General features: G+C 43.9%; 1 protein-coding gene across 2 annotated transcripts in view; it reads left to right on the top strand.

The window, feature by feature from the left end:
* Positions 1-24,202, top strand: part of PTPN5 (protein tyrosine phosphatase non-receptor type 5) — a 115,010-nt gene that overhangs the window by 82,942 nt on the left and 7,866 nt on the right. For both annotated transcript variants that reach the window (XM_021005497.2, XM_078148255.1), the window contains 4 exons: positions 949-1,032; positions 2,055-2,293; positions 3,279-3,468; positions 7,483-7,567. In XM_021005497.2, the coding sequence (XP_020861156.1) occupies positions 949-1,032; positions 2,055-2,293; positions 3,279-3,468; positions 7,483-7,567 (598 nt within the window). The remainder of the gene's footprint in view (positions 1-948; positions 1,033-2,054; positions 2,294-3,278; positions 3,469-7,482; positions 7,568-24,202) is intronic.

Genomic DNA, 24,202 nt, shown 5'->3' on the forward strand with positions numbered 1-24,202 from the left:
CCATAGGCCCATCCCTTCAAGGACTCTGAGACTTCAGCTTCTCCTGCTGTGGACATAGACTATCCACCTTCTTTCCCTAGTTCAACTAAAACTAGGCTGAAATTTTCAAAAGCAAGTTTTCTAAAAAGCGGATGAAAAGTAAAACCCAATACAAAAACAGATTTGACACGGTATGGATCGTAGATCTCTCACCCTAGGGAAACTCCAGTCTGACCACTGATAGGCAAAGCTAACACAGTTTACAGTCCCCCGCCCTGCCCCACAGCTCAGCCTTCTCCCTGAGACTTTTACCCATCAGCGAAGCCACTTTCTCATTTTTTTTATTCTTGATGAGTATCTGAGCCCGGCCTCTTCACGTGACTGTGTCCTTGGTGACAAGTGGCATCAGTTCCTTCCCAGGGCTAGAAACCAACTAAAGGAACTTCTGTTGACCTCTCCCCTCTGCTCCTGTCCACTGTCTGAGGGCAGCCATTGGTTCTTAGATCATTAGCAGACCAAAGTGAATTGCAGGCTTCAGCCCATTTTTGTCACCATCCTCACCCGTCCTGTTCCCTCAGGTGTGTGCCTCCCTCCAAATCACTCCCATGCTGACGCTCTCTCTAGCTCTCTGCGCGCGCACACACACACACACACACACACACACACACACACACACACACACTCTGACCTTCCAGAATCCTATGGTAAAATTTTTATAATCTCAAAAATACTTCAAACACATGATTTAAGAGTTTCTCCCAATAATGAGAAGTTTTGGCAGCACACACACTTCATCCAGAGGTAGCTGTCCACTTGACTGGCTGATGGAAGGTATCACTCGTATCTATAGGCCTCAGATGTCTTGCTACTGAGCCTCAGTTTCTTCTCCATGCTCCCTTCACCACCACCTTCCACCACCCTCCTTAATCCTGTCCCTGCTGACTAATCACTCTGTCTGATGTTCCCTAGGTCTGCCTAAGGATGGCAAGCATGGAAACATCTGGATTTCTGGTGGCCTTCCTGGCTTTTGGCCTAATCCTGACTATGATCTTGGTAAGCTGCCTCCTGACCTTCCCTTGGGTCTGGGACCCCTATGCCTTTCTACTCTCCTCTCTCTGGCTTGTTACTCTTACCTGTCTGACCCCAGCTCTGGCCGAACCCTTTATGGGCTATGATATCTTATCTGGGGCAGTCCTTCTCTGTCTGCATGTTTGGTCGGGGTGGAGAACATTGGAGCGTGGTTGAGTCAGGGATAGGGAACAGCATTCCCACAGGACAGTAAAAGGTAGCAAGGCAAACACAGGGACCTTCCCAAGCGACACATGAACATCTGTGACAAGATAGGTGGTGCAGCAGATAGGGTGCTGGACTTGGAATCAGGATGACCTGAGTTCAAATCCTTCCTCAAATACTGGTTTTGTTACCCTAGGCAAGTCACATAACCTCTCTCCCAGCCTCAGTTTTCTCATCTGTAAAATAGGGGTAACAATAGCACCTACTTCACAGGGATGTTGTGAAGCTCAAATAAAATAGTGTAAATAAAGTATTTTGCAAACCTTAAAGCTCTGCATAAATACTAGTTATTATTATTTATTATTAACCATAACCCTAGACAGTAGTTCTAGGCACATACACTGAAGCCAACAGCTATTAATCTCCAGCTTGCTGGCTCCTTTATGAGGGAGGGGAAAAAGAGAGGAAATAGGTGTTAGAGGTAGGAAACCAGATGAGGGGACTGGCCTAGAAAAGGGAAAAGTTCAGGACTGCAAGGGAGAGACAAGGAATTGGAAAGTGCAGGGGGTGGGAGGTGGGAAGCAGCAGAAACAGTAGACATGGAATCCCCTCTGGGCATAGGCTGTGGTAGACCACTTACTACCTAACATGGCTGAGGTAAGAATATTCCTGTATGGGGCAGGATCATGGGACGTGGCCAGGTTAGACACATGAACTCCTGAGATAGCCAGTGTAGGCACACGCCTAGCAGTCCGTCATGCTGCCCTGCATTTAATTAATGATGTTGTATGGTTAATGGCCCTCCACTAGGCTATGACTGTGTGTCTTCCTCTGTCCCTCAGGTTTGGCATCTCCTGGGAACGTCCCCAGAGCTTCCCTCAAAGCAGTCTGAGGACAGGCGCCAGTCTGTGAGCCGCCAGCCATCTTTCACCTACTCAGAGTGGATGGAGGAAAAAACTGAGGATGACTTCCTGGATCTAGACCCTGTCCCTGAGACACCAGTGTTCGACTGCACGATGGACATCAAACCAGAGGCTGACCCCACCTCGTTGACAGTCAAATCCATGGGCCTACAAGAGAGGTGGAGAAGGGGCTTTCCCATTCCCTACTTCATTCCCTGCTATAAATATCTCTGGTAGTCTGTGTCCCAGGACAGAGCCATAGGCAAGGATGGGTCTGTGTTTCAGAGAATGGTCAGTATAGACCTTCTCACTATGGGCTGTCATCCAGTAGACGTAATTCAGTAATGGAGAGGCAACGGTGGGAAAAACTCAGAACTTGGAATAAAGAGTCCTGGGTTCTGATGCTAGATCTTCCTGTAATTCCCTGCTACCTGGAGAGAGTCCATTCCTTTTATGATCCTCAGTTTCCTCATCTGTAAAACAAGATTAGATGAGATGACATTCAGTACCCCTTCCTGCTGCGTCATTCTTACATACTCACTCTGGGGCACTTAGGCTGTGGAAGACACTCTCTGTTCTACCACCAACCCTTCCCAAAGGTTTCCAGGAATAAAGCCATTTCCTGAGTGGCTCTGAATGACTGCCTTCCCTCTCTGTGCCTAGTACTCAGAGACAGGCCAGGAGTCAGCCCAGGGGGGGATAGAAGGAAGAATGGAATGCAAGGGTCATCCTGAATAGGGCCAGGGGGTTAGACATTGCTCCTCTTCTAGGGGCCCTCTAACCTCATATATAAGGCCTCTTTCCAGGCAGACAGATGACCCAGACCTAAGCTTTAGGGACTGATATCAGGGTGAGAATTTGGGCTCTTCAAGAGAACAGGACACATCTTTTTTACAAAGAAGTGTTACTTTGTCTTACTATATCCCCATGAGAAATGGGGATCCCCATCTCTGAGCCTGGACCATAGTCCCTCATCTTGGAACCCTCATCTTCCATCTCTGAGCTCATCCCTGAGTGTCCATCCTGTATCCTTTAGCCTTCACCTTCCATTTTTGGACTGGGTCTCATCTTCATCTCTGGGCCCTCACCCCTCATCATGAGGCCCCCATCCTCCAGCCCTGGACCACTGTCATCCGTCTCTGACACTAGGACCTTGCTTTCTAGGAGGGGCTCGAATGTGTCCCTGACACTGGACATGTGCACTCCAGGCTGCTCTGAGGAGGGCTTTGGCTACCTCATGTCTCCTCGTGAGGAGTCAGCCCGTGAATACCTGCTCAGTGCCTCCCGGGTCCTCCGAGCTGAGGAGCTCCATGAGAAGGCATTAGACCCATTCCTGCTGCAGGCGGAGTTCTTTGTGAGTATCAAACTAAAAATCACTTTCTGTCCATGCTGTGAACAATGTGTATTTCACTCATTCATTCAGGAAATGCTTCCTAAGCAGCTGTAGTGGACCCATGCATGTGAGTCCAGTACTCTCCACAGGAACAGTGAGGGATCTGAATCAGGAAGTGTGGTACGGTGGGAGGGGCATTGGATTTGCACTCAGAGACCCTAGAATAAAATCCTGCCTTTCAGTTGCTGCCTGTGTGACCTTGGATGAGTCACTTAAAAATCTAGGTCTCCCATTTCCTCAGCTGTAAATAAGGGTGTTAAACTAAATGACCTCTGAGGTTCCTTCTTCCTCTTGATCTGTGACCCTATGATTCCTAAAGCCCCACCTCAGATGACATGCCCCTGGTAGTTCCAAATGCTCCCCTACACAGAGAGACTGTCGAAGAAATATACACTAAGTCTCCATTCAGCTTTTAAGAGTAGAAAACACTGGCTCACCCTCCTGACTTCCCTTTGCCTTTAAATAGCACCACCAGGCTTGTAGTGACCAAAACCTGTGAGTCATCCTCAATTCCTTAGTCTCCCCCTAGGCCCAGCCCCCCAGCCCCCACTGTCCATATTCAGTCATGAAGGCTAGTTGATTTCATCTTTGAAATGTGACTCAGTTCCAAACCCTTCTTCTCCAGCCTCAGCCCCATCCTAGTCCAAGCCCTATCACCACCCCCCTTGGACTGTTGCAATAGCCTCACTGTACAATACTCCCTCATGGGTCCCGCTTTAAAGGCCATTGACAGATTAACTTCCCTAAAGAACAGCCCTGCTCAAAAACTTTCAATGGCTTCCTATTGTCTAGAAGAAACAGTCCATTTTTCCTAAGCCTAGCAGTCTCTCTCTAAACTATTTTTTTAGCGTAAGAACTCAATACACCACTTACAAAGATACACCTCGACTTTCCTGCCTGTGTCTCTGTTTGCATCATTCCTGTCCCCATTCCTCTACTTTCTCATTTTTCCTTCCTTTGTACAAACTCATTTAACAGAGAGGCAGGATAGAAAAGACCAGTGGAGCCAGGAAGGACCATGAACCAAAACTCAGTTTTTTCATCTCTAAAATAGGGATAAAAATAACCATAGTACCTCCCTCCTGGGGATACCTGGAGGTATGTTTTAAAATATGTTAGGGGGCAGCTAGGTGGTGCAGTGGATAAAACTCTGGCCTTGGGAGTCAGGAGGACCTGAGTTCAAATCCAGCCTCAGACACTTGACACTAGCTGTGTGACCTTGGGCAAGTCACTTAATCCCGATTGCCTCCTCCCCCCCCCAAAAAAAAGCTATTTTATATTTATATGTCACGTTTTATATTGGAAGGGGCAGCCTGGATTAAGAGATAGAGCATTGGATTTGGAGTCAAGAAGACCCAAGTTCAAATCCTTCCTCACACACTACCTGTATGACCCTCTTGTGATCTCTCTGTGCCTCAGTTTTCTCCAATGTAAAATGGGGATAATAACCCCTACCTCACTGATTGTGGAGAGATTCAAATAAAATAAATTGAGTAAAATACTTTGCCAACCTTGAAGTACTATGTAAACGTGAACTGTCGTGATTATGATGATATTCTCATAAATCTAATCCATTCTACAAAGTCCAACCCAAATCCCAACTCCTACATGAAGCCTTTCCCAGCTAATCCAGCTGATATGAAGCTTTCATTCCTCTGAGCTCCTAGACATATATTGTCTATAAAAACTCATTTGACAATGACTTTCTTTAAAACTACCCTTACATAGTGTGGTTAGGAGTCCCATCACCGTCCTGGCAGCACACCAGTTAGATGTCTTCCTAAAACATGGCTCCCAGAACATATACCCTATTACAGAGATGACCTCACCAGGACAGAGGACATCAGGACAATTGCCTCCCCGGTTTTGGAAACTGTGCCTCTTTTAATGGAAATTAAGATCACATATGCTTCTTTGGCTGCTCTGTGTACCTGTTGACTCATCCTGGGCTTGTGATCCAATACAGCTCCTAGATCATTTTCATACATATTGTGGTCTAGCCACGCCTCCCCAGTCTCATACTTATATGACTGGTTTTGTTTTGTTTTGCTTTTAAACATAAGTATAGGATTCTTTAATTGTCCCTATGTCGTTTTATTAATTATCTCAGCCTGTCAAGAACTTTTTGGATCTTGACTCAGTTGTCCGACGAGTTAGGGCTTCTTCCAGGGTGGTGGAATTTCCAAATTGTCTTTTATGCTGTAATACGAGTTATTGATAAAAAGTGTTCAACAGAACAGGACCAAAGACACATGCCTGAGGTACTCCGCTAGAGGTGCTCCTCCCACTGCCCGTGACTTTGGGAGTTTGGTCATTTGACCCATCCTGAAACCAACTAGCTTTACTACCTACCGCTCTCTGTCTTGTCCACAAAGACAGCCTGAGAGATTGAGACTCAGATACCTTGCTGAAATACAGGTATGCTACATCTACAGCTAAGGACAGCTACGTGGTACAGTGGATAGAATACCTGATCTGGAATCAGGAAGACCTGAATTCAAACCTGGCCTCAGACATCTGCTATCTGTGTAACCTTGGGCAAGTCACTTAACCTCTATTTGCCTCAGCTTCCTCATCTGCAAAATGAAGATAATAATAGCATCCACTTCCTAAGGTTGTTGTGAGGATCAAATGAGATAACTATAAAGTGCTTGGTACAATGGCTGGAATACAGTCTTCAAACACCGAATTGGAAAAACAAAGGAGCAGTTAAGTAATCTTAATCTCGGGGCAGGTAGGTAGTGCAATGGATAGAGCTCCAGCCTTGGAGTCGGGAGGACCTGAGTTCAAATCCGGTCTCAGACCAGACACTTGACACTTATTAGTTGTGTGACCCTGGGCTAGTCACTTAACTCCAATTGCCTTGCCAAGAAAAAAAAAAAAGTAATTTAATCTCTTCTTGTTTAGTCTTAACACTGGTTTCTAGAACACAATCAACATTTTAGAGCTTGCAAAGACCCTAGAAATTATCTAGTCTAATGGCCTGTTTTTGACAATGAGGGTCACACAGCTAGTAAGTGTCAAGTGTCTGAGGCTGGATTTGAACTCAGGTCCTCCTGACTCCGGGGCCAGTGCTCTATCCACTGCACCACCTAGCTGCCCCCAATAGGTGCTACATAAATGCTAGCTGCTGTTGTTATTATTATAGCACTCCTCTGACCTATCAGTCTGGTAACCCTGAAAAAAAAAAAGGAAACAAGCGCAGTCTAACATGGAGTGTTCTTGAAGAACCCTTGGCTGGCCCTTAGGGATCACCGCTTCCCTTTCTAAATGCTCACAATCCCCCCCTCTTTAATAATACATTCAAAATTTATTCCAAAATCCGATTCAGACTGACCTCCAAACACACAGTGTCTGGCATATAATAGAGAATAATAATAACTAGCATTCATATTTCATCTAGATTAACAAAGCGCTTTACTAATATCATCTCTCATTTGTTCCTCACGACAACCCTGGGAGGTATGTGTTATGATTATTCCCATTTTACCGGTGAGGAAACTGAGGCATGTAGGGTGAAGTGCGCAGAGTCACATAACTAGTCATTGTCTGAGGTCAGACTTGCTCTCGGTCTTCCTGACCCCAGGCCCGGCACTCTATCCACTGCACCACCTCACTAAACGTGTGTTAGTGATAAAGGATGTGATCCCTGCCTTTAAGGGACCTGTGGTCTCATGGGAGAACCCTGAAACAAAAGCGTAATTGACAAGACAGTTTATGATCAGAGACTAAGCTTTGGAGCTGTGACCAGCACTAAGGCCTCCCCCAGCTAGTGAGCACAAGGAGAGGAAGGAGGCTCAGTTCCAGACAGGCAGCGGGTGCCTCATGGAAACATAACCAGCCACACAAAGAGATCACTGAAGCTGAAATGCAATAGGAACTCACAGCACATGGCTTTTCCCCTATAGGCTGAAAAGTCGACCTAGTATATAGTCATGTACCTACGAACTTTTCATGTGACCCGTCTTCCGGCAGGAAATACCCATGAACTTTGTGGATCCAAAAGAGTATGACATTCCTGGCCTGGTGAGGAAGAATCGCTACAAAACCATCCTCCCCAGTGAGTACACATACCTGCAGACCTGAATGCCTGGCTCCATTGGTTGCTATGCTTCTCTCTAAATACAGAATGGCCTGGGAGCCCCAATGGCAGTGAGGTGGTACAGTCTATCAATTGATAAACATTTATTAAGCGCCTACTATGTGCTAGGCACTGTGCTGAGCACTTGGGATACAAAAATAAGCAAAAGATAGTCCCTGCCCTCAAGGAGTTTACAGTCTAATAGGGGAGACAACATGCAAACAAATATATGCAAAGCAAGCCATATACAGGATAAATAGGAAATTATTAACAGAGGGAAGGTACTGAAATTAAGAGGGGTTAGGGAAGGCTTCTCTGCAAAGTGGGATTTCAGTTGGGACTAAAAGGAAGCCAGGAAGGTCAGTAGTTGGAGTAGAAGAAGGAGAACATTTCAGACATGGGGAACAGACAAGAAAATGCCTGGAGCTGAGAGATGAAGTGCCATGTTTCTAGAATATCCAGGAGGCCAGTGTCACTGAATCAAAGACTACATGGTGAGGAGTAAGGTGTAAGAAGATTGGAAAGGACTAGATTGTGAAGAGCTTTGAATGCCAAAGAGAACATTTTGTATTTGCTCCTAGAGGGAATAGGGAGCCACAGGAGTTTGTTAAGTAGGGAGGTGACGTGATTGGACCTGTGCTTTTGGAAAATCATTTTATTAGTGGTCAAATAGAGTGGGGAGAAACTTGAGGCAGGCACACCCACCAGCAAGCTAGTGCAATAGTACAGGCATGAGGTGATAAGGGAATGGACCAGGGGGGTGGCAGTGTCAAAAGAGTGGGGTGGGGGGGATTTCAAGAGATGTTGCAAAGGTGAAATCAATAAACTTTGGCACCAGATTGGATGTGGGAGGTGAGAGCTAGTGGGGAGATCAGGATGACTCTTAGGTTGGGAGACTGAGGCTCTGGAAGGATGGTGTTGCCCTCTGCAGTGATAGGGAAAGAAAGAGAAGGGAAGGGTTTAGGGGGAAAGGTAATGAATTGCGTTTAGACATGTGGAGTTTGAGATGTCTATACTGCATGCACACCCAGATCGAGATGTCTCAAAAGCAGTTGGAGATGCGAGCGTGGAGCTCAGCAGAGAGATTGAGGGCAGGCAAGGTAGATTTAAGAATCATCAGCATAGATATGGTAACTAAATCTGTGGAGCGGAAGAGATCACGTAATGGAGAAGAGGAGAGGACCCAGGATAGAACCCTGAGGGACACTAATGGTTAGAGGGTGTGATCTGAAGAGGATCTGGGAAAGGAGACAGAAGACAGGTGGTCAAATAAGGTAGGAGGAGAACCAGGAAAGAAAAAAATATCAGGGAGAAGAGTGAGCAACAGAGGTTCAGGAGAATGAGCAATGAGAAAAGGCCATTGGATTGGGCAACTACAAGATCTTTAGTAACTTTGGAGAGAGCAGTTTTGGTGGAATGATAAGGTCAGAAGCTAGATTGTAAGGTTGAGAAGAGAGAAAGTGGAGGCACAGAGTGCTGGACTTGGGGTCAGGAAGGCCTCAATTCAAATCCTGCTTTAGATACTTCTTACCTGTGGATCTATCCCAAGGCAAATCAGTTAACCTCAGTTTCCTCATCTGTAAAATGAGGGGCTTAGACTTGCTAGAACTCTGCGATGTCTTCCAGTTCTAATCTATGGTCATATAAAAGAAAGGTTATCTTAATGTATATATAGAGCCTATATCAGATTATACATCATCCTAGGGAGGGAGGTGGGGAGGGAAGAGAAGATATGGAAGTGATTGTTGAAAACTAAAACATTAATTAATTTTTAAAAAAAGAAAAGAAAAGAGATGATCCTAGTTGGCTTTGCCAGGCTAAGACCTGGTGAAGGAACAAGGGGAGGAGATCTTGGATTTTCTTGTCCCAGTTTTTTCCTTATGTTCCGAAGGCCCTTATGTGTAGACAGGCAGCATGGTACACTGGAAAGAGCACTGGCTTTGGAATCAAAGGATGTGGGTTCAAATTGTGCTTCTAATACTTCCTACCCCTGTGACCTTGGATAAATCCTTTAGCTTCCCTGGACCTCAATGTCTTCATCAATAGAATGAGGAGGTTAGTCTATAAAGTCCCTTCCCACTCTCGATCTATGATCCTGTGATCTTCCTAGGGTCCACTACCTTGAGGCCATCATCTCCTGGGAAAAAGAATATCTGGCAGGGGCCCAAGACAATAACAGCTGTTGAGGAGTCACATTTAAGTCTTAAGACCTAGCAGTAATGTCTGTGGACCATTACTGAGTCCCCCATAGCCTTAGGGAAACACCTGAAGGGGTAATTGGCATGATCCTTATAGTGGAAAATAGACATTCTCCATCCCTTTCCCCTGCCCCCCAAGAAAGAGCCAAATCTAAGTGAAATAAAATCAGAGAATCCCAGAGTCGGAAGTGACTTTAGAAGTCATTTAGTCTGGCCTGTGCCTTAGCAATAATCACTGTGGCAATATCCCTAACAAGTAAAAACAAGTGTTTTCTAATTCCTTTATTTTCTTTGTGTCCTGAAGGCCCATCTGACTGCTTGGAAATCTCCGGTGACAGGGAAGTCACTATATCTGAGGCAGTTCATCCTACTTTCGGATAGCTGTAATTGTTAGGAATTGTTTGGTTACTGACATGGAACCAAAATACGCTTCTCAAAAAAAAAAGGCCAAAATATGCTTCTCAGTATCTGCCACCAATTGGTCCTTGTTCCGTCCTCAGGACCAAGTAAAACAAGTTGAACTAGTGATCTGATGACAGTCCTTCAAATCACTGAAGTCAGGTACCGTCCTGCTGTGTCATAGCCTTCCTAAGTCTTCCCTCCTCCAGGGTAAATCTCTTTAGTTCCTTCTGTAAATCTGTGTTAGGCAGATTTCTACTCCAGTCACCATTCTGACCTCTAGGTATGCACCTGCCTAAATTATGATGCTCAGAAGTCAACGCAGAAGCAAGGTAGGGAACGGTACCCTGCATTCTAGGCACAGCATAGTGATAGAGAGCTAGCCAAGGGGTCAGGAAGGCGTGGGTTCAAGTTTCCACTTTTGTAACCCCAGGTAATTTAAACATTCAGCGTCCCCTGGCAACTAAGTCTGGAAAAGTTGCAGAGCAAATTGCAGACCTGTATTGGTAGAGGGAGCCATCTTACCAACAAAATCACTAGTCCAGACCTGAACCAAAAAAAACCAAAATCACATTAACCTGTTTGGAGTGCCTTGTCACACTGTTGACTCTTAATGAGCTTGAAGTCCCTTAAAAACTTCAGGTCTTTTTCACACTAACTACAGTCTAGCTCATCTTCTACTTGTAGAGTAAATTATTTCAGAACCTAAATGCAGGACTTTCAATTTATCTCTGTGGGATGTGGTATACAGCACCATGGGGCCTTGGTTCAAATTCTCCCTCTTCTTCCTACTTCTGTAAGCTTTGGGCACTGAATTTCTCTGGGCTTTGATTTCTTCATCTTTGAGATGATAAGATTGGACTAAATGCTCTTTAGTGCCCATTCTGCCTCCAAACTGTATGTATGATGCCATGGAATTTCATGCTATCAATTAGATCTGGCCCATCCTCCTAATCTAGTTCTAGCCCATGGAGATCTTTTGGGATTCCAGCCTTTTGGTCATCCAGCCTCTTAGTTAGCCATCCAAGTTTTGTGTAATCCACAAATATGATGAGTGTGCCATCTTTTATTTCATGTCCATTGGGTAAAAATGTTGAAGAGACCAGGGCCAAAGAAATGTGCTTAATGCTATCCCATAGAGACGTTCTTAGAGCTTACCATCACTCCATCAACCCTAATTCTTTAGGTCTGACCTTTAGTCACTTCTGAAATCACCAAATTGTAATATAAGTCAATCAAAAAGTATTTATTAAGCACCTACTATTTATCACGCACTGGGAGTACAAAGACAAAAACAAAACAGTCCCCGCCCTCTTGGGAACTTACATGCTATTGGGGGCAAATAATCATGTGCAAAAATAAGTAAATATTGTATTTTGTATGTAGCAGTAATGGGGTAGGACAGTAAACAGGATTATTCAACCTGTTTTGACTGTCCTCCACACCCCACTATTGACTCATGGCTTAGGTGGGTTTCCTAATACAGTATAAACTATTTTTCAGCCTATACTCTATATGTCATTTTGTTTTGATTTGGTTTTAAACCTGTGAGCCCCCAGCCAGAGACAGTATTCAGGTAAAGCTCCCTCTACCCCTCCTACCCCTCCATTGCCCCTCACAACTGAATTACCCATTATTAGTATACCCAGACTAACAAAAACCTATGGCTTATTCTATTTATAAAGGCAAAGTAAATGTTTAAATCCTAGAAAGGTAAAAAGGACTCTTTCCCCATGCCCAAAGTGAATGACTTCAGATTTCCTTGAGGGCACCTAAGAGGAGAAAGGAGATAAAAAATTACCAGTTTTGGGTCTGTAGTCCTTGAGTTTCAGCCACAAAGCTTCAGTCTGACCTGCCTTATGCTTGGCCCAGATAGCCTCACTCTTTACCCTCTCCAACACTATACCTCTTCCATGTGTCTGGTAAAGAACTGAGTTCCACTTTCAGTCTGGTTTCTGCTCAGACTCACTGGAATCAGCTTCAGTGGGCCTCTTTAATCTCCAGTGCTTCTGGTATAGGCTCGACTGTGTTATTCAGCTGAGGTACTACTGGGCTCTTTGCAAAAGAACGAGGACCTTTACCTTAGACATGGCAGAAACCTCCCCAGGTCTGCTCTCTTGATAGGCCAACCTGGAGGATTTGGAAGAATAGGATCATCCTAGCAAGCTAATACCCTTTAGGCTGTACCCTCTCCTTTTCTTTCTGGTACCAGGTTGGTTCTCCTCAGTGACAGACCTCCCCCTAACTTGTAGGAACTATCCAGTGTATTTCCCAGCCTTTATCTCTTAAAGCTAGGCCATAGCCAGGCAGTGATCATATGCCCACAAATCACCAAATGTTTCTGAGGTTCAGGGTTCTCCTGTTTTTTTTTTCTTTAATTGTCCCTCCTGTGGTCCATGAAAAAGGTTGTTGTATTTGCTTATCTTTCATTCTGGAAGAGGACCACGACATCAGGGAGATGATGACATGACTTGCAATCGACTTTGATTTGAATGAGGGAGGTCTGTGCAAGGTCACCAGCCTCACTTTCTCCTCCAGAGCCATCTGGGTACAGTGGCCAGATCAGGACCAGTAGAGATGGCCCAGCCCATGAAAAAGAATAGGAAGGGAAAAGGTAACTAAGCTAGTTCATTATTTCTGCTGAACACTTTCCTGGCCTTTCATGTGCAGATGAACTCCTTAAAGCTTCAAACCCTTTATTAGATGCATCTTAGTGGATACAGAGCAAAAGACCTGGATTCAAATCATGCTCTGATACATACTGGTTGTGTGACCCTGAGCCAGTCAACTTTCTGAGTGCTCCAGGCTGTTATCTTAAGGCTGTAAGTAGCAAAGAAGGTGCTGACCTGCACTGTTAGAGAGGCTTCCTCATCCAGAGGTTCCCTCCATCAGTGAGATCACAGATATAGTTTCTGTCCCCTCTAAGATGAAAGCAGATCCACATAGATCTGAAAAGTGCTTAACCTTCCCAGTGTGTAAAAAAATGAGGTCTGAATGGGACATATTTTAATGTATACAAGGTAATTTTGTAGGGGGAAGTACTAGCAACTGAGGAATAAGAAAAGGTCTAAAAGACTGCACTCCAGCTAAGCTTTGAAGAAAGCTAGGGATTCCAAGAGATGGAGTTGAGGAGAGACTGTATCCCAGGCAAGGGGAACAGCCAGTGCAAAGGCATGGTGATGGGGAAAGAAGCATTAGGTAGGCAACACATTGAGAAAAAAAGTAGAGCTAGTTTGAGGAGGGGAATACTGTGTTAACAAGAATGGAAAAGTATTCAGTGGCCATGTTGTAAAGAGTTTTAAATACCCACTAGAGGAGTTTATATTTGATCACTATAAGGCCACTGAAGTTTATTGAGTAGGGGAAGTAACATAATCATACTGGTATCTACGTGAAGTTAGGGGTTGGAGTGGGAAGAGGATTTAGGCAGGGAGACCAAAAGGAGTCTATTGCAATAGTCCAGGTAAAAGGTGATGAGCGTCTGCCCCAGTGTAGTAACTGTGGGAGTACAGAAAGTAGGACATATGGGAGATAGGAATAATAAGATATGGCAAGCGGTGGTATATGTGGGTTAAATGAAAATGAGAAGTCAGGATTGAACTAAGATTGGGTCACCCTGGGTGACTGGGAGGATTACAGTGCCCTTAACAATAATAGGGAAATTCATAGGGAAGGACAGTAATAAGGAAGAAGAATGGTCGGTTTGGGAGAAAAGATAACAAGTTCTATTTTCAACATGTGGAATTTGAAATGCCTCTAGGACATCCAGTTCAAATTATCCAATAGGTAGTTGTTGATGTGGGACTGGAGCTCTGGAGAGAGACTAGGGATGGATATATAGATCTGGGAGTCATCTACATAGAGATGATAATTCAACCCGTGTTGATGAGATTGCCAAGTAAGAGAAAATGGAGAGAAAAGGGAAGATGAGCCAAGATAGAGCTTCAGGGTACACACCCACAGATAGTGGCAGTGACGTGAATGAAGATTGAGCAAAGGAGACTGAGAAAAACTGGGCTGACAGGTAAGAGAAGAGCCCAGGAAAGAGGGGGGGTCATGAAAACCAAGAGAGGACAAGGTGTTCAAAAGGGGAGTGTAAGTGATGCCATCAAACACTGCATGGTGATAATGAAGAAGAGGATTGAGAAGAGATAGTTTGGTGATTAAGATATCAGTGGTACTTTCAGGAGAACTGCAGCTAGAGTACAGAAGGGAGTAAGATGGGGCAGCTAGGTGACACACTGGGCCTTGGATTCAGAAGGACATGAGTTCAAATGCAGCCTCAGACACTTATTATACATATATATAACCCTGGATAAGTCACTTAACCCCAGTTGCCTCTTAAAAAAAGAAGAGAGGAAGTAGAGGTGCCAAGTAAAGAAGGAGCTGAGAAAAGGAGTGATATAGGATTATACTGAGCATGGTTGGAGTCTAAGAGAGGGATTTTTAAAAATGGAAAAGACCACCACTGAGAGGGTAAGTTAAGGTGGGAGTCTTGAGAAGGGAAGAGAAGAGATTTGGAAGGGCTGTAGTGGGGAGTGTAATATCCAAATCTCATTCCCAGATACCATCTTTTTTCCAATTGTTCCTTTCCCATCATTGCCTTTTTCTTCTAAAACCCATATATTCAACTGGAAATAATGATAAAAATATCACCTCTAACCTCAGGGCCCACAAAGCTACCTTCTCTTCCTTCAGGGAGATCACCCTGTGTTCCATGAATACATAGCAATTTCTTGCCTGGGACTTAATCATTCCTAAAATCTTTTTCCAGTTCTTTCTGGGGATGTTATTGGTTCCTTCATAAATAACCAGAAGTGGGCATTGGTCATCAGATTTAACATCTTTCAGGAGGTATTTTACCACATCCTTTATAATGTCCCAGACGGACAGCAGACCTCCCGATAAATGAGACTAATGAGGCATTTCACCAATGCTTTCAACTTCTCATCAACCTGTGCACGACGTGCATACAGGGCACTGGCTAGGCACACAAAGTCACTGTGATCTAGGCAGGTCGTCATCACGTTCTCTGAACATGCTGAACGTACTGAAATGCAAATCCCAGTCTTCTGTGATGACTGTGGCGCAAGGCCTATTCTCTACTCTACTATTCTGCTTCAGAGCCTCTGAGTGACACATTTTTATAGCAGGCTTTCCCATCTTCTGTGGGGCTATATCAGCAGCTACTTGCTTGGATGTGTTTTATGATTGAATTGAAAAATTCCTGTCACTGACCCACTGCAGCCAGTAGCTGCCTTTAACGATTGTCTGCACAGAGGGCTTCTTTAGACTCCAACTTCCAACCTCATCTTAGATCTCGGCTGATCAGACACCAGACACACTTGACTTGCATATTGCCGGTTCTTTGTTACACTATTTTCTGCCAACAGTCCTTCTGCTTTGGGGTTGCCTTGAGCAAGTTCTATGAAGGCAGCATTCTCTATTTGGAGTCAGAGAGAACACACCATGTGCCAGGTCCTCGCCCCCCAGAGGTGGGTTGCAAGAGGGATTTGAATTTGTCTGATGTGAATCTACATTTCACTAGTCATCCTCAGTTTTGGTGGGGGGGAGGGATGCTCATCATCATCTCTACCAATATGTAAGATGTCATGACTTATTTTTAACTTTTAAAATATCAGCTTGTGGTTGCTATGGTTTCACGTGTCTCTAGGTAGTTTCACTTAAACAGAACCCCATTTAAGGTTAAGATGAATTAATCAGAAGATCTCAGAACTGGAAGGGGTCTCAAAGGTCATCTACGACAACCCCCACAGAGCAGGAATCCCTGCAGCAACATTCCTGAATCCATGTCCCACAGACTCACCCTGAAGATCTCCAATAATTGGCTGCCCACTACTTCCCAGAGCTGCCTATGCTACTGCAAGGCAGCTCTAATTGTGAGAAAATTTTTCCTTACATTGAGCCAAAATTAACGTTTTGGGAGCTTCTATTGCTCCTCGTTCTGTCCTCTGGGACCAAGTATGCTCTCACTTCCCCATGACAGTACTTCAAATAATTGAAGAGCTATTATGCCCTTCTCTTTTCTTATCCAAGCTAAACATCCCGTCCCTCCAGCCAATCTCCTTGGGCTTCGTCTACCAACCTCTCCTCATCCCAGTCACCCTCTTGTAGACACACTTCAGCTTATTGATGTCCTTCCTAAAGTATGGTGCTTGGGCCTGAACACAATAATCCAGATGTGGTTGAACCAGGCCAGAGTATAATATGACCATCAATGCCCTCACTCTGGACACTGCCTTTCAATACAACCTAAGATCTAGTTCACTGTTTTGCATTCCATCAAACCAAATCAATGAGCATTTATCATATACCTACTGTATGCCTTAAGGCACTGTGACAAGCTCTGAGAATACAAAGAAACGGAGGGAAAAAAAAACTATCCCTGCTCTCAGGAAGCTCACAAGCTAATGGGAGAGACAGCCTGCAAACAACTATGTACAAACCAGGTACAGACAAGGTAAACTGGAGAAAATCAACCAAAGAAAAGCATTAGCATAAAATGGGATCAGGAAAGGCTTCTTGTACAAGGTAGGAATCACGCTGGGACATGAGGGAAGCCAGGGAAACCTGGACACAGTACTGATTCATGTGGCTTACAATCCATGAAAAACCCCACATCTTTTTCAAATGATTGCCTAGCCATACATTTTCCATCTTGTACATATGCAGTTTTAAAAACTACGTGTGGGGCTTTGCATTTATACAAGTCAGTCTGTATATAGCTTCTTTGCATGTAGTTGTTTGCATGTTATCTCCCCCATTAGACTATAAGCATCTGGAAGACAGGGACTTTCTTTTGCCTTTCTTTGTATCCCCAGCACTTTGGCACCCTGCCTGGCACATAATAGGTGCTTAACAAATGCTTATTGACCGACTGACTGACTGAATTCAGCCCATGTGGTCTTCTAGATCCTTGGATGCAGCCTTTTGACTGAGTCCAAGTTTTACAGAACAACCTTTATTAAGGGGATTTGTTCTGTGAACTTTGGAAAGGGCCACACTTGAGGACCTAGAGGGCCACATACGGCCTCAAGGCCACAGGTTCCCCATCCGTGGTAGCCCATAGAAATGTATTTTGTATCCTGTTATCCAACACTTTAGCACTTCCTCCTATCTTCATGCCATCTACATATTTAACCCAACATGATATTTACGCCTTCATCCAAGTCACTGATAAAAATGTTGAAAAGCACAGGGCTAATTAACCAGAGACTTAACTTCAGATTGACATTGATCCATTAATGATTACTGTTTGGATCTGGCCGTCCAAGCAGTTCTATATCCACTTATCATCTGGCCAATATCTCTTTGTCTTGTCCAGAAGAATAATATCGGACATGCTCTGCTTTTGGCAGAGAGAACCCTAGCAACTCTCTGAATATTTGAGTTCACCTATTACTACTGTATTAACACTCTGGGTCAGTTTGTGATCTGGTTTTGAAACTTTTCATCCATTTCTTTCTTATGATTGGGTGGCTCCACCAGTACATTGCTATTTCTTCTTCCACTGAACCTTACCCAGATGTTCTTTACCATGATTCCCTCCTTAAAGGCACTCCACCCATAAGTCCTCATTCCCCTGTCTTAATTCATGATTCAGAATCATAAGTCCTGTTTTCAGAAACCATTTCCTTAACAAACTGCTTGTTTTCCAGGTCTGCTTTTCTCTTCTAAGAAAGTGCCCCACCCTCAATCAAAGTGCTTTGATTTTTTTTTTCCTTTTCCATCACTGAGGCCACAAGGGAAGTTGTGAGATACCCCCTCTTTCCCTTGGGACATATTGCGGTGGAAAATATGGGCCTAGAACCAGAGCTGCGACTGGGTCACGACTATTGGGGCTTTGTCTAAGAGTACCAAATGTTGCGCTGACAACATTCACAGTCCTTTGTCAGGGAAGAAACAATACAGTTTAGCAAATTAATTAGCAAGAATAATTAGTTATACAGGAAGCTACCAGATGGCAGACTGGGGTGAGTTTCTTCTCCTCCTTGTCCTGTCCACACAGTGGCCTCCTCAGTAGTGGTTTTGTTCCTGATGTCCCCAGGTGTTTGACTCCCCCATGACTTTGACTGAGGGCATGTTTCATTCTGTTTGCCTTGGGCACCGTCTATGGTACTTCACATGAAATGATTCCTACTTATAGCTCTGTCTATAACCCAGGTAAGTCACAGCAACCACAGGCCCCAAACCCATTGTGAATCAGGAGGGTGGCAGCAGATCTTTGTGCTCTCCACTGACTTTTCCATGTGGCCCATACTTTGTCCTGCCTCCCCTCTGAGCCTTGGACCTCTGTGTATCCTACAGAGACTAGTCACATACTACATGATGGCTTGGCAGGGAATTGACGGCCGGGGTAGGAAAGGCCAGGGTTGAGACACACCATCTGTATTCAAAGCATACCCCAGCTGGGGACACTTATGCATGTATATGTATGTGTGTGCATGTGAATGGAAAGAAACTTCTGTCAGAGCAAGCACTGTTATGACAGAGAGCTCTCTATGCCAAAATTAATTTCCTGTCCCAGTGGACAGAACATAAAAACAATGTTTAACTGTTCCCATTACAGTGAGTAACCTGGGAATGAACATGCTGTCACTAGCCCATCTCCAGCTCTGATTCCCCTTTGTAACAGAAAGATCCAGCTATGGGACTTGTGTATTTCCAGTGGGATCAGAGCCAAAGAGAACAGAGGATGTTTAGTCTGAAGAGGAAGAAAAGACTTAGCAAGAAAACAAGCAATGCCTTCAAAATCTGAAGGGAGTGTGGATGTGGAAGAGGGGTAAAACTTATTCTGATTGACTCAGAGCAATGGAGAGGAGCTACAAAAAGGCAAATTTGAGCTGCCCCCAAAATGGAATGGGGCAGCCAGGTAGCTCAGTGGATGGAGTGTGGGGGCCTGTAGTCAAGAAGGCTCGGCTTCATGAGTTCCAGATCTGGCCTCAGACACTCAGTAGCTGTGGGACCTTGGGCAAGCCATTTAATCCTGTTGGCCTCAGTTTCCTCATCTGCAAAATGAGCTGGAAAAGGAAATGGCAAATCACTCCAGTATCTTTGCCAAGAAAACCCCAAATAGGGTCATGAAGAATCAGACATAACTGAAACAACTGAACAATAACAAATATAGAGGTGTGTGTGTATATTTATAAATAAGAAATGGGCGTAAAAATATACAAGTATGCACATATACATATATATAGTAGTATATACATTGTGTGCCTACCATATGTATGTACTGTGTGTTTATACTATGTATGTATGCAGTATATACATAGTTTGTATGTATAAAGGATGGGAATGAAAGGAAATAAGCATTTATTAATCTACAGCTAATGAATGTCTGAGAATTTGAATGTAGGTCTAATATTCTACCCACTGTGTCTGTGTGTCTGCCTGTCTATCTATATGTGTATATGTATAATGTGTATAGACTATGTGAGTAGTGTGTGTGTGTGTATATATATATATATATAAAATGTGTGAATACTGTGCACTTATATGCATATAGTGTTTGATTTCTTGTGCATGCGGATGTGTTTATATATATTTTGTGTGTTTATATAATGTGGGTGTGTACAGCCTATACAAACACTCCATGTTGTTTGTGTGTGTGCGTACATACTGCATGAGACTAGGAGAATTGTTTAAACATATATCTTTAATTTCCCCATATCCCCTCTTTTAATCTCCCCATTATACAGTTGGGGAAACTGAGGCAGATAGAGGCTAAATAACATGCCAAAGAACACACAATTAGTATAGTCTGAGGCTGGACTTGAACTCAGGTCTTCCAGGACCAGAGCTCTATCTACTATGCCCCTCATTATACACTTGTATAAAAATATATACATATATATATACATACATATGTCCATACAAATATATAGTGAGTAATATATATATATATATGTATATGAATTCTGTGTATATATTATGTGTGTGCAGTGTTTGTGTTTACTGCACATGTGGGCGTACTTGTACATTTTTGTGTGTCTGCATAATTCCTGTGAGTATAATCTGTGTATACATTCCATGTGTGTGCCTGAGGATAGGAAAAATATTGTTTAAATACAGATCTTTCATAAGTTGATATATTTAGAATAAAAAGGGATTTAGAGGCCATCTGATCTACCACCTCTTCTTATTTTACAGATGAAGAAACTGAGGCCCTGGTAGTTAAGTGACTTGCCCAAAGTTGTATAAATCACAAGCATCAGTGTTTGGATTTGAACCTAACTCCTCTAACCACTGTGTAGTTGGAGTGCCTTCCTTTAAAAAAACTGAAAAGCCCTAAATTTAGAGTTAGAGGGACTAGGTTTGAATCCTGCCTTTGTTACTTGCTGGCTGTGTGGCCTTGTATCATCTTGCTGGACCTTGGTTTCCTCATTTGTAAAAGGAGGCAGCTGAACTGCATAATCTCTAAGGCCTCTTCTAGCAATAAATCCATGGTCCTATGATCCTAGAAATTCACCCATTCATTCTACCCAAGGGTAGTATCCCTGGGTGTTCCCCAGTATTCCCCACTGTTAAGCCCTCCCCCTCTGAACTGAGGTCCTCTGTGGACTCTCAGAACCTGACAGTATGAATGGTATCCAGAGAAAAGAATGAAAGTGAGGGATGGGGGATTGGAGAGTTAGAGGCCTTGTGGTGTTTCTCTGAGTTTCTCTGAGAAACCAAACCTAGGAGGTTGAGATGACAGCAGTAGCCTTTCTCCCCCTCTTGGGGCCCCTGGAGGCAGAGCAGAGCGGGGATGAGTAGCAATAGTGATTACGTGTAGGCAAAGTTGCCTAAAATGCATCAGACAGAAGAAGCGCACACCTACTGTATCTATCCTGGCCGTGGAAATTAGGGCCACTAATTACAGCATTTGGATTAGGGTTATTTCTGTGGGTTCTCAGTTTTAAAATAAGACATGGACTTTATCACTTGCTCCTATCCCTTGCAGCCCCTATATTCAGTGGCAAAGGCCTCTCCAAATGAGCACACGCTAAAGGAGAAAACATACACGAGATTTTTGTTTCCAGATGAGATTGATTAAAGTACACTCTTGAGGTCCCCCAAGTCTGCATCCAAATCAGGGTGACAGTGGGGCAGCTCTGTAAACCGTGGCTTCCCAGCCTTCCCCTTTTATACAGGAAAGGCCCCATCTCTGAAGGGTACTAGAGATGTTTCCTCACATTTCAGAGACTCTATGGTGGTGATTGGTTGGCAAGCAAAGTTATGTTGCTTCTGTTTCCATATCCATGCTTTAGAATCTTAGAGCACTGTAACTGGTTGATGACATAAAAGAGAAAAAGAGGGAAATGAGGGAAAAGAGAGGTTGACTCACCTCAAGGCTGCCAGAGGAATCTGCTCTCTGTGGACTTGGTTAGACATCTGAGGAACTGTCCTCTGTACAGGAGATCATGACATCATACAAAGAACCAAGTGCCAGTGTTTATTCAAGGCCTGAATCTTACCACTTAAACTCTCGAATAAGTCTCTAGATTCTAAAGCAAGCGGTAAATAACATCATGTTCAATTTGGGCTTTTAAAAAAATATTTTATAAATTGGGATATCTTGCTTCTGTAAGATGGAAGGCAGGCATTACATATTTACCTTTCTTTATATCCCCAGCACTTAGCACAGTGCCAGGCACAAAGTCAACATTTAATACGTACTTGTTCACTGACTGTTAACTAAGTGGACAGTTGTTCAAAGCTAGAAGGCTTCCTTCCCCACTGTTAAACCTCCCCCCTCTGAACTGAGGTCCTCTGTGGACTCTCAAAACCTGACAGGAATAGTACCCAGAGACAAGAATAAAACTAGGGAATGGGGGATTGGAGAGTTAGAGGCCCTGTGGTATTTGCCTTTCTCCCCATCTGAGGCCCCTGGATGCAGAGCAGAGAGGGGATGAGTAGCAGTAGTGATTAGATGTCGGCAAGATTGCCTAAAGTGCATCAGATAGAAGAAGCACACACCTACTGTATTGTTATATCCCTCGTAGGGTGTAGCAAGGGAGGTGAGGGTGTGGCCAACATGATTAAAGAAATTGTTGAAGCTGTAAATGGCATAGCATAGCGGCAAGAATCCTGAATTTGGAGTCCAGAAGTTCAAATCCCATCTCAAATCCCTGGGCAACACACCTAACCCATCTGAGTCTGTTTCTTTATCTATAAAATTGGGATATCATCTGCCTCACAGAGCTATTATGCAGACAAAATAAGATATTGTGTCATATAAATGTAAGATATTAATAGTAGCAGTATTATCATCATCATTACTCTGGGGAAAGATGAGTGAAGTTAACTTGGGATCCATGTAAGTATAAACCAAAGACCAGGCCAGGGTTTCTCTGAGGCACCAAACCTAAGGGGCTGAGATGAAAGCAGTAGCTGGATACAGGAGCAGAGATTTTAAGCCAAGAAGATCACTCCCACATTAGAGGATAAGCCAAATAAATGTCAGTTATCATACTGTGTTTGATTCTGGGCCCTTGAAGTTCTGTTTTTTCATCATGTAAGACCCTACCTCACCCTACAATGTCAGAGGAGCTTTGGAAACAAACACCATCCCTCCTTCCTTAAACATCACCTCAGACCTGGAACGGTGGCTTGGTAGGGTAGCATTCACAGAAGGCCTTTAACAGAAGCACATGTAGAGTGTACACCAGCTGTCCTGTATTCTCCTTGGATAGGAGATGACCCTAGCCAGTCTCCTCAGTCCTGGAGACAGCCATCACCTCCATAAGTCTAGGATTTCTTGGACAATGAATTCTTACTGCTCATCCACAACTAATGATGTTGGACAAAGTATGGATAGGAAAGGGGGAAGAAATTGAGGTGAGTCCTTTATGACAAAGTTTATCACCTCTACCAGGATGACTGATCCATTGGGTGCCCAAATTTGGGCTTTCACAACAGCACATTCACTGGTAGATTGCAACATCTGGGAATATGGATGATATCAAACCTTGACCTATTGAAAAGCATTGCTCAACAGAACTTGTGTTGATTGAGCGTGTGGGCAGTGTGACGTTGCCCTTGGTTCTTATAGTTTGTGTGTATGATGAGGAGAACCACTCTGCACTCAAGATGGTCCCTCGAAGCCCCAGATTTAGCTTTTACTATCTAATAAATAGCTCTTTCTCAGTATTTGGTTTTCTTCGGCATTGAGCAGCTTGCAGAAAGAGCCTGAAAGAATGAGAAAATTAAAGCAGAAAGTGCTGTCTATGAAGAGACAGGCCCCACAGTAACATTGGACGCATCCTTCTCTATAAAGTGCTGTTTCTGGGGACCCAGCAATAACAAGGTAGAGATAGGTGAAGTAGGCCTCCAGGTCTTCAGGTGTATATTCCGTGCTCAGAGAGCCTGGGGATACTTTAGCAGATTGGTAAGAGGTGCCATCAGGATAGAAAATAGGGGGATAAAATGATAGTAGTGGTCCATAAAGCCAAGGAACTGGTATCGGTCTTTCATAGAGGCAGAGGTCCCCTGCTAGAGTATCACCGTCACCTTGCCAGCCTATTACATACCCAAGGAATTCAACCTTCCTCCTCAAATTAACATTTCTCTGATTGGGCAACTCACTGGTGCTGCCATTAACACTGAAATAAGTTAAAACTAGTTTGGTGTATTGGTCAAAGTCCTGTAAGTATATGAGGACATCACCAAGGCAACCCACAACTCCTTGGTCCAGTTATGTAATATCAAATCTGTAGATCTCTGAAATGTCGTGGGGGCCTTATACAAACCAAACAACTTAACCTTGTATTAATATAAACCAACCCGAATCTGGAAGACTTTTTCATCATCCTCCTGTATCCAGACAAGGTTGTAGGTTTACCAGAAATCCCATTTTGTTGAATGTCGGTGACTTGGCCATCTGTTCTATTGGGCAGGGTATGGAGAACCATTCTTAGATGGTGATATAGAATGGGATTCTCTGGTCTCAGCAGTCATCTTTCACTATATTTCTCTTAAGCAAATGCTAATAGGACTCTGGGCAGAGAAATGA

The sequence above is a fragment of the Phascolarctos cinereus genome, unplaced genomic scaffold (genome assembly GCF_003287225.1).
Source record: "Phascolarctos cinereus isolate Bilbo 61053 unplaced genomic scaffold, phaCin_HiC Scaffold_9;HRSCAF=440, whole genome shotgun sequence".
Taxonomy (NCBI): Eukaryota; Metazoa; Chordata; class Mammalia; order Diprotodontia; family Phascolarctidae; genus Phascolarctos; species Phascolarctos cinereus.